The following is an 11950-nucleotide window of genomic DNA, read 5'->3' as shown; positions in this document are numbered from 1 at the left end:
GCGGCGGCGCCGTTCAAGTCCCGGTGTGAAGCGTCGGGGGCGAGTGAAAGTGTAAGTGCTCGCTCGCTGCGAAACGCGACATCACGACGACCAACAGAGACGGACACGGCGCTGTCCGGGATCCCACTCCCGATTGTCGCCTCCGAGAGACGCTTGAAGTGTCAAGTGAGCACCTGGTGCGACGTGCAAGAACTTCGCCAACCGGGGAGGCAAACGCAGCCGGCGTGGCTCTGGCCACAGACCCCCTCGGGGGCTTTGAAGCGCCGCTCGCGAGAAGCACTTATCCCGACGGCCTTTGTGTGTGTCTGCATGTGTCTGTGTGTGTCTGTGTGTGTCTGTGTGTGTCTGCGTGTGTCTGTGTGCGTGTGTGTCTGCGTGTGTCTGCGTATGTCTGTGTGTGTCTGCGTGTGTCTGTGTGTGTCTGCGTGTGGCCCCGTCTGCGTGTGTCTGCGTGTGTCTGTGTGTGTCTGTGCGTGTGTGCGCGTGTGTCTGTGTGTGTGTCTGCGTGCACGTGCGTGTGTCTGTGTGTGCGTGTGTCTGCGTGTGTCTGTGTGTGCGTGTGTCTGTGTGTGTCTGCGTGTGTCTGTGTCTAGAATCCAAATTCCCCCCCCGCTGTGAAACACTCCCTCCGGGGACGTGTGTACCTGGTGATGCGATGAACAGCGAAGCCGAGGTACAGGATGGTGGGCGTGGCGACGGCGATGATCTGGAACACCCAGAAGCGGACGTGCGATAGTGGCGCGAAGCTGTCGTAGCAAACGTTCTCGCAGCCGGGCTGCGCCGTGTTGCACGTGAAGCGGCCTTGCTCGTCGTAGTAGATCGACTCGCCGGCCACCGTCGTGAGAACGATGCGGAAGATGAGGAAGGTGGTGATCCACAGCTTGCTCAGGAATGTGGAGTGTCGGTGAACCTCCTCCAGCAGCTGTGTCAGGTAGCCCCAGCTCATCGTGAACGCCGCTCAGATGCAAAGACGCCGCTGCGGGGAAACGTTCTAGTTTGTACGGGCAACTAGTGTCACTTAGAATTCAACTTCAGGACTTTGAGAGATGATCAAATAACCTGTCCCGTTTGTCCAGTTGCCCGTTTGGAATGAGAGTCGTAAGTTCAACCTCCACGCACAATAGATGACAGTGGTGGCATCCACATCTATAAAACGTGAAGAACCAGTGGCATCTACATCTACAGAACGTGAAGAACCAGTGGCATCTACATCTACAGAACGTGAAGAACCAGTGGCATCTACATCTGCAGAACGTGAAGAACCAATGGCATCTACATCTGCAGAACGCGAAGAACCAGTGGCATCTACATCTACAGAACGTGAAGAACCAGTGGCATCTACATCTGCAGAACGTGAAGAACCAGTGGCATCTACATCTGCACAACGTGAAGAACCAGTGGCATCTACATCTGCACAACGTGAAGAACCAGTAGCATCTATATCTGCACAACGTGAAGAACCAATGGCATCTACATTTACAGAACGTGAAGAGCCAGTGGCATCTACATCTGCAGAACGTGAAGAACCAATGGCATCTACATCTACAGAACGTGAAGAACCAGTGGCATCTACAGAACGTGAAGAACCAGTGGCATCGACATCTGCAGAACGTGAAGAACCAATGGCATCTACATCTACAGAACGTGAAGAACCAGTGGCATCTACATCTGCACAACGTGAAGAACCAGTGGCATCTACATCTGCAGAACGTGAAGAACCAGTGGCATCTACATCTGCACAACGTGAAGAACCAATGGCATCTACTATTACAGAACGTGAAGAGCCAGTGGCATCTACATCTGCAGAACGTGAAGAACCAATGGCATCTACATCTACAGAACGTGAAGAACCAATGACATCTACATCTACAGAACGTGAAGAACCAGTGGCATCCAGTGGCGGCTCCTGCAAAATCTCTCAGGGGGGGCAAATGTCTGGATGATTGATAAGGATAAGGTCCACCCATGCAATGGATAAATTAACAGCTTAAGCATGTAAAGGCAACTTCACTTCTTTAATATTAATGAAAAATAAAGTGACTCTTACAATACATCTTGTTTGTTTCTATACTCACTATTAAAACAAACCACTCAAGTTTATTTTATTAAAGATTCCACTAGGTGGCACAAATTATATTGTTGGATGAAACGTGCTTACGTATGATGACGTAAGCACGTATGATGACGTAAGCACGTTAGGGCGAGCCCTCCCGGAAGCCATAGAGAATGCATTGCAGCGCCCCCGTTCGAAAAAAAACATCTTTGAATGTAAGTCTATGGGACACTCGGGGCGATTCTCAGCCGGAGTGAAATCGCCCAAAAGAGGCGGTACTCCACAGAACGTGACATGACGCTGATTGGACTATATCCAGAGGCACAGTGACGGCTAGCGTGACTCTGTGGTTGAATGACATTGGTGGTGCGTCGCCCAATCGCCCTAATGAAGAAACCATCCCTGGTGGCATCTACATCTGCAGAACGTGAAGAACCAGTGGCATCTACATCTGCAGAAGGTGAAGAACCAGTGGCATCTACATCTACAGAACGTGAAGAACCAGTGGCATCTACATCTGCAGAACGTGAAGAACCAGTGGCATCTACATCTACATAACGTGAAGAACCAGTGGCATCTACATGTACAAAACGTGAAGAACCAGTGGCATCTACATCTGCAGAACGTGAAGAACCAGTGGATTCTACGTCTACATGAGATTATATGACTTTTAAGGCTATTCTCTGTGTTTGGTGTACATGCCATACACCACGTTTGGATCGACAGAAGTCAAGTTGGACTTACAAACGGTACCTCTGGAACCTAACCTTGGTAACGTAAGTTGAGTTCGCTCAGCGTTGTGTCCACACGCTCACACAACAACAACAGCCATTCGGCAGTCAACCCAAGGCACCTACCATGGGTTGGCTGACAGATGGCTGGCCGATGCAACAACTGTGCACCCTACTGTGAATACTCGCTGCGCTTTAAACGCCCGGCGCTCCGCTCGTTGTTGTGAGCGTCGCTCCTCTGCCCTCCGTTGTTGCTGGAGGGCGACTGCCTCCAACTGATTCTAGATTTGAAGCTTTCGTGACTGCAAGGATTCATACTCTTAGGTTATTTCGGTAAAGTCACGTAGGTAAAATATTAATAAATTATAAAAACTTATCATGGAAATGAAATAATAAATCACGACTTTTAGGAGGCAACCCAAGTCTCCGTCATCAGGTGGGACGTCAAAGCTAAATTGACTGTATCAAGTGAGGCAAATTCCAAGTGACAAGCTCTTAAATACAAGTTAAGGGGGAGGAGGGGAGGGTATCTGAATGTTAAATGCGGGGATGTCAACACTCGGTAAAGTAGAATAGTACCTGTCAAATAAGATGGTACAAATATGTGTAGTTAAATCTTTTACCGTGATGATGGGTATAAACTAATCATTGGAAAGATGTTATTAACCATGTAACAGTCACTCACCCACTCACTCACCACCAACTCACCCACTCATCCACTCACTCACTCACCCACCACCACTCACTGTCACTCACTCACCAATTAATCCACTCATCCACTCACTCACCCACCACTCACCACCCACTCACTGTCACTCACTCACCAACTCAGCCACTCATCCACTCACTCACCCACCCACTCACCCACCCACTCACCCACCAACTCACCCACCCACTCACTCAGGCACTCACCCACCAACTCACTCAGTCACTCACTCACCACCTACCCAGTAACTCACCCACCCAATCACTCACCCACCACTACCCACTCACCCACTCACTCGGCACTCACCCACCACTACCTACTCACCCACCCACTCACTCAGTCACCCTACTTTATAGACTGTACCTATGTGTACAGTCTACAATATAGACTGTGTCTTTATTATAGACTGTATCAGAGGTAATATTGTTATTCTATTAATATTATTTTTATCATTAATTTTTATTTTTACCTACGTGACTTTACCGACAAAAAACCTAAGAGTATACCTCCAACTGCCAGTAGTAGCAGCGTCCTTCACGAGCCTCCTCCTCCTGCTCCACAGAGGCTGATCCACTCAGCTCCACATCACTCCATCTCTTCTCTTGCCGTGCAGACGTTCGCTCACACACAGCCACAGCAGCAAGGAGAGACAAAGACGGCAGCGGCTGCGTAGGAGACAGAGCGCAGAGAGAGAGAGAGAGCAGCAGGAGGGTGGTGGGGTCAGACCTTCTGCTGGGAGCGCAGGAGACGATCAGCTGGGAGAAGACGCAGCGAGTGGAGGAGACGCCTTAGCAGATGCACGTGGCAAAGACGCCATCTTCCTGCCCCTCCCCCTCACCTTCGCCCCTCCCCCACATCCGCCCCCCCCTCCACATCCGACCCCCCTCTCCACTTCCGGCCCCCCCTTCTTCGCCCTCACTTCGGACTATTTATTGGTTGAATATTTTTATTATTTTTTTACTTCCATTCTACGTGACTTTACCGAAAGAACCAAGAAGATGAGTCACTTGTTGTTTTTTTTCTTCTTGGTTCTTTCGGTAAAGTCACGAAGAATGGAAATAATAAAATAATGAAAAACATTTACATAATAAAAAACTACATTTTTTTGTGTTATTTTATTAAGATATTTTTTCCATTTTTTATTATTTTATTATTTCCATTCTACGTGACTTTACCGAAAGAACCAAGAAGATGAATCCCTGCAGTCACGAAAGAAGCTTTAAATCGAAAGAGTCACGTGTTGTTGACGACCACGTGGTGTTCCGGCCAGGCGCTAGAGGCGTCACCCCATTGGTGGATGACGACACAGACCTCACCTCGGCTATAAAGACCCTCCCACTCGGCCACGTGCTTCAGATGCTTGGAGCGGCAGTGGAGCTGATCACAAACATCACCCAGCAGTGCAGAGTGGAGCTGGGGACGACTTCTGTACGTAGTAGGTGAGGCATTCACTCGAGGCTGTGTTGTCAGACACGTGTTGTTGTAGTTGAGTATAACATTTATTAAGTAACACATCGGGGTCGTTTGCGTGTACGTGACGATTATCTGAACCGGTCTTGGGACTCCCCTAGGTCGACTCAGCCTCAAATGCGTACCTGGCGTAGCGGTGTAGTGTAGTGAACATCGCTAGCCCTAGGGGAGACAAAGGCGGTCCATTAATTAATCTATAATAAAGGGGAGGGGGTGTTTTGAGTTAGATCGCAAAAAACAGAAAATAACCTTTATGGAGAATGTCGGTATCGTGAAAACCTACGTGTTTCAACTAACCCACTAATGCCCCACATTTTTTTCCCAGAGGTTTATTCAAATTTGTTAAATATTATACTAAACCTTTTCTCGTAAAAATAAGATTTTTTAAATACGTAGTTTTTATTTTTATTATTTCCATTCTACGTGACTTTACCGAAAGAACCAAGAAGATGAATCCCTGCAGTCACGAAAGCTTTAAATCGAATTTTTTTTTTATATAGTTAAAATATACAATATACAGACAGTCCTCTACTTACGACGGAGATGCGTTACGACGACCCATTATCACAGTCGAAAATATTGTAAGTCGAAGATGGCCATACCCTATAGCCTACCCAGGAGTCTTACAGAATGGTGATAATTTAGCAACACAGAGCAATTTACAGTAGCGTGCTGTATAAACTATATACTGTGTGTACTTATTAATTACAATACTGTATTGCACAGTAAAATGTAAAGTAAAAAAACAAGGTAAATTCTTAGCCTACAAATATGAACTGCGATTTAATAGAAAGTTTTGTCAAGAAACAATCCTATCTGCTATAAAAAAAACTTTTACATGCATTGAACGTATCGTATCGTGGTAACATTAAAATGTAATCGCTAAAGCTACGTATCATAGTGTAGTGTATAGTAGTGTATAGGTAGTGTATAGTAGTGTATAGTGTAGTGTATATAGTAGTGTAGTGTATAGTGTAATGTATAGTGTAGTGTATAGTGTAATAGTGTAGTGTATAGTGTAGTGTATAGTAGTATAGTGTATAGTGTAGTGTATAGCATAGTGTATAGTATAGTGTATAGTGTAGTGTATAGTAGTGTAGTGTATAGTGTAGTGTATAGTGTAGTGTATAGCATAGTGTATAGTATAGTGTATAGTGTAGTGTAATAGTAGTGTATAGTGTAGTGATAGTATAGTGTATAGTAGTGTATAGTAGTGTATAGTGTAGTGTATAGTAGTATATGTGTAGTGTATAGTAGTGTTAGTGTAGTGTATATTGTAGTGTATAGTAGTGTATAGTAGTGTATGTATAGTAGTATAGTAGTGTAGTGTATAGTGTAGTGTATAGTAGTGTAGTGTATAGTAGTATATAGTGTAGTATAGTAGTGTATAGTGTAGTGTGTCGTGTATAGTGTAGTGTATAGTATAGTGTATAGTAGTGTAGTGTATAGTAGTATATAGTGTAGTATAGTAGTGCAGTGTGTAGTGTATAGTAGTGTAGTGTATAGTGTAGTGTGTAGTATAGTAGTGTATAGTGTAGTGTGTAGTGTATAGTGTAGTGTATAGATGCATTGAACGTATCGTAACGTATCATATTGTACTGTACTCACCAAGATCCTGTTTGTCGTCTGCACACGTGAACGATGTTAAGGTTGTTGATGGCAATTTTGTGGTGTCGCTGTCACCATCGTAACATCGAATATCATAAGTCTGCCCATCGCAACTTGGGTTCTTTCGGTAATGTCACGTGGGTAGAGAAATAACACTGGTCAACACACATTTTTCTGGCATAAGGTATTCCAACGGTTATAATGTAATTTTGGGGTGCTGATTCCATATCTGGCATCAGTTTTTGTCTATCACATCAGGTTTTTGAGATATCAAACATTGCATTTTCAATTAAAACTGCAGAAGAAAAATATTAAATAAATGTGGATATCTACATAAAATGATATTATAAACACACTATCCTAAAAATACAGCACCATATTTTAACACTAAAGCAGTCACTGACTCGCAACAACTTGCAATCATAAGTGACAGAGTTAATTTCGGGTAAAATCAATGAAAATGGGGTATGCCGATAGCATAAAAATGAGATGTGATAGAGCAAATCTGAGATCAGATTTGGAATCAGCACCCTGAAATTAGTCTAAACAGCTGCAAAAGTCCAGGCCAGAAAAAATGTTTTTTTTTTTGACCAGTGTGATAGATCACCGACGTTTCGATCCGCAACCAAGGCATCGTCATCAGGTGGGACATCCCGGCGAGACAACACGCCGACTTCAGCAGTTCTTGCTGTCCCCAAGCGTGAGGCAGGAGCTGGATTGGCTCTCGACCATTACCCTTTTCGATTTAACGCTTTCGTGACTGCAGGGATTCATTTCTTGGTTCTTTCGGTAAAGTCACGTAGAATGGAAATAATAAAATAATAAAAATAATACACAATAAAACATATAAAATAATGGCCGAAACGTCGTGAGAATTTTTTTAATTGTTTTATTTTTATTATTTTATTATTTCCATTCTACGTGACTTTACCGAAAGAACCAAGAATATTACCCTGTTCGTGACCTTGACCCTGCTACTGACTTTGACCCCGTGCCTGACCCTTGACCCTGCCCCCCGAGGGCAATGCCTGCATAGGTGCTGCTACTCGCTACTAACACCACTTGCCCCTACAACCTGGTACAGTCTACATGGGGGGGTGGTGGGGGATAGTTGTGTTTGCATTGACATTTTGAGTTGAAGTTTCTACTTGAAATAAATAATTCAAGTGAACACAGACATTGGGGATTTGTTTGTGTGTGTGTGAACGTGTTAAACTGTGTGTGCGCACGTGTTCAATAAACCGTGTGTGTGCGCGTGTTAAACTGTACGTGTGTGTACGTGACGATTATCTGAACCGGTCCTGGGACTCCCCTAGGTCGACTCAGCCTCAAATGCGTACCTGGCGTAGCGGTGTAGTGTAGTGAACATCGCTAGCCCTGGCCACCCACCCCCTCGTGTGCCACAGTGCCAGGTTGCTACTGCTACTCGCTATCAACGCCACTTGACCCCAGCAGTCTGTTCAGGCTGTAGAGGGGGGTCTTTGTGTTTGGAGCGAGCGTGAGGAGTGAGTATGGTGTGAGCCAGGGAGTGTTGAACCCTGTCACTCTCTCTCTCTCTTCATCAGGACTCTGCTGGACTCCCAGAACTCAGAACAACGTTGAGGAAGACTCAGCGTGAGTGATTTTCTCGCTCTCACTCTTCACACTCACTCGCTACCTCACTGACTCAGTCACTACCCTCACGCATTCACTACACTCACTCGCTACCTGCACTCATTCACTCACCACCCTCACTATCCTCACTCGCTACGCACCCAGTTTGTGTGACTAGTGCTGTACTAGTAACGAATTGGCAAGTTCTGTTTACGTGACCAACCCTGTTACTAATTGGCTGTGTCGCGTGGTGAAGGGTTTACAAAAACCTGTAATATGGATCATATTGGTCGCGAAAACTACGTTTTAAACGTAGGCTTTCACAAACAAATATCCATCATAGAGCTTTTTGGGTTGGATCACGTAAATACGAACGTGTCGCGATAGTGCCGATCGTTGTGTTGGTGGTACAGGTGTGCGCGTTGCATCGCCGGCACGACAAGCCAGGAACTTCCATGGAGAGAGGGGGGAGGAGCGGAGGGAAGAAGAGGCCAAGGCAGAGAGCCAACTTGGAACAGGCTTGACGACGAGCGGAGAGGCTACGGTGCAGACCGAGCCGCCCAGAGGGGAGCAGCTGCAGGGAGAGCAGCTCTGAGCGTGAGAGACGAGGAGAGACGGGACAACCTGGCCAGAGCCGGGCATGAGAGGGGGGACAGGGGGACAGAGGGGGGCAGGAGAGGGGGCACAGGGGGGCAGAGGGCATGAGAGGGGGGCTCAGGGCGGGAGATGGCAGGAGAGGCAACCTCCAGACGACAGGGCCAGGTGGGAGCAAGAGGGAGCCAGGAGGAGGGTGGTGTTGCCGGTGATGCTGAGACCGATGGACGTGGCGAGGGGGCGGAGGAAAGAGGTGGGGGGAGGCAGGCCGGGGGGGGGGGAGAGGCGGGGCCAGAGCGATGGCAGACAGGAGAGAGAGACAAATGTGGCAGGGGTTTTGTGAGGAAGCCGTGGAGGAGGGGAGAGGAGCGCCGAGAGACGAGTTCGCGAGACAGACGTCCGTAGCGCGAACGATGTCGGGGCTGAAGGCCATCGAGAAGAAATGGCCGGGTAGGAGAGCCAGAGGCAGGAGAGGGGGAGGCTGGTAGAGGAGACTTTAGAAGGGCAGATTCACACACAGAGACCCAAAGATTCATAGAGACCCATAGATTCACACAGAGACCCATAGATTCACACACAGAGACCCGTAGACGCACAGAGACCCATAGGTTCACACACAGACCCACAGACTCACACAGAGACCCATATATTCACACAGATGTAATAAAGGACTCTGTCAGGCGATGTTGGTCTCCGTTCGTCCTTTATTTGGGTTCGTCTCCGCACCCCACTGGCTCCTCCTCAGACCAGCGTCGTCTCGCACGCGCCCGCGCACGCTCTCCTCCCTCAGCTCCTCCACTCCTCCTCAAACCCCGCTGGTCCTGACAAGGACCAGCGTCTCCTCGCGTGCCACGCACACTCTGCTAGTCACTCACTAGCTACGTGTGCCCCACACGCTCTGCTAGCCACTCCGCTAGCCCCGTGTGCCCCGCACACTCTGCTAGTCACTCACTAGCTATGTGCGCCCCGCACACTCTTCTCTCGCTCCGCACACCCTGGCCGACGGTGTGCCAAGCCCCATCAGCCACGTGGCTGATGCGGCGGCGGCCACCCAACGACCGGCCCGATCTCTTCCGGGCTCCCCTCTATAACCTCTCTCCCACGTGACCCTGACTCCTCCCTTCCGGATCGTCAGATCCGCTCTTCCCACCTCCAACACCCCGGGTCGTGTGATTGGGTCAGAGTCCAGCAGCAACCTCATTTACGCTCGCATTACACAGAGACCCGTAGACTAACACAGAGACCCATAGATTAACACACAGAGACGCGTAGACTACACAGAGACATAGATTCACACAGAGACCCATAGATTCACACACAGAGACCCATAGATAACAGAGACCCGTAGACTAACACAGAGACCGTAGACTAACACAGAGACGTAGACTACACAGAGACCCATAGATTCACACAGAGACCCATAGATTCACACACAGAGACCCATAGATTCACACAGAGACCCGTAGACTAACACAGAGACCCGTAAACTAACACAGAGACCCGTAGACTAACACACAGAGACGTGTAGACTACACAGAGACCCATAGATTCACACAGAGACCCATAGATTCACACACAGAGACCCATAGATTCACACAGAGACCCGTAGACTAACACAGAGACCCGTAGACTAACACAGAGACCATAGATACACAGAGACCCATAGACTACACAGAGACGCATAGATTCACACAGAGACATAGATTCAACACAGAGACCCGTAGACTAACACAGAGACCCGTAAACTAACACAGAGACCCGTAGACTAACACATAAGACGCGTAGACTACACAGAACCCATAGATTCACACAGAGACCCATAGATTCACACACAGAGACCATAGATTCACACAGAGACCCGTAGACTAACACAGAGACCCGTAACTAACACAGAGACCCGTAGATAACACAGAGACGATAGACTAACAGAGACACATAGATTCACACACAGAGACCCATAGATTCACACAGAGACCCATAGATTCACAGAGACCCGTAAACTAACACAGAGACCCGTAGACTAACACACAGAGACCGTAGACTACACAGAGACCATAGACTACACAGAGACCCATAGATTCACACACAGAGACCCATAGATTCACACAGAGACCCGTAGACTAACACAGAGACCCGTAAACTAACACAGAGACCCGTAGACTAACACACAGAGACGCGTAGACTACACAGAGACCCATAGATTCACACAGAGACCCATAGATTCACACACAGAGACCCATAGATTCACACAGAGACCCGTAGACTAACACAGAGACACATAGATTCACACAGAGACCCATAGACTAACACAGAGACGCATAGATTCACAACAGAGACCTATAGATTCACACAGAGACCCGTAGACTAACACAGAGACCCGTAAACTAACACAGAGACCCGTAGACTAACACACAGAGACGCGTAGACTACACACAGACCCATAGATTCACACAGAGACCCATAGATTCACACACAGAGACCCATAGATTCACACAGAGACCCGTAGACTAACACAGAGACCCGTAAACTAACACAGAGACCCGTAGACTAACACACAGAGACGCGTAGACTACACACAGACCCATAGATTCACACAGAGACCCATAGATTCACACACAGAGACCCATAGATTCACACAGAGACCCATAGATTCAACAGAGACCCGGAAATAACACAGAGACCCGTAGACTAACACAGAGACCCATAGATTCACACAGAGACCCATAGACTAACACAGAGACGCATAAATTCACACACAGAGACCCATAGATTCACACAGAGACCCGTAGACTAACACAGAGACCTATATTTACACAGAGACCCATAGACTAATACAGAGACCCATAGATTCACACAGAGAACGTAGACTAACACAGAGACCCATAGATTCACACAGAGACCCGTAGACTAACACAGAGACACATAGATTCACACAGAGACCGGAGACTAACAGAGAGACGCATAGATTCACATACAGAGACCTATAGATTCACACAGAGACCGTAGACTAACACAGAGACCCGTAAACTAACACAGAGACCCGTAGACTAACACACAGAGACGCGTAGACTACACACAGACCCATAGATTCACACAGAGACCCATAGATTCACACACAGAGACCCATAGATTCACACAGAGACCCGTAGACTAACACAGAGACCCGTAAACTAACACAGAGACCCGTAGACTAAC

General features: G+C 47.4%; 1 protein-coding gene across 1 annotated transcript in view; it reads right to left on the bottom strand.

Moving 5' to 3' along the window:
• Positions 1–946, bottom strand: part of LOC121852339 (gap junction gamma-1 protein-like) — a gene marked incomplete at its 3' end in the record, with an annotated part of 1463 nt that extends 517 nt beyond the window's left edge. Inside the window, exon 1 of the mRNA XM_042346436.1 lies at positions 645–946. Coding sequence (XP_042202370.1) covers positions 645–946 — 302 coding nt within the window. The remainder of the gene's footprint in view (positions 1–644) is intronic.
• Positions 947–11950: the final 11004 nt, after the last annotated feature.

Source organism: Callorhinchus milii, unplaced genomic scaffold, assembly GCF_018977255.1.
Source record: "Callorhinchus milii isolate IMCB2004 unplaced genomic scaffold, IMCB_Cmil_1.0 Scaffold775, whole genome shotgun sequence".
Taxonomy (NCBI): Eukaryota; Metazoa; Chordata; class Chondrichthyes; order Chimaeriformes; family Callorhinchidae; genus Callorhinchus; species Callorhinchus milii.
Note: the sequence above shows the minus strand (reverse complement) of the source record. Positions and strands in the feature narration are given on the sequence as shown.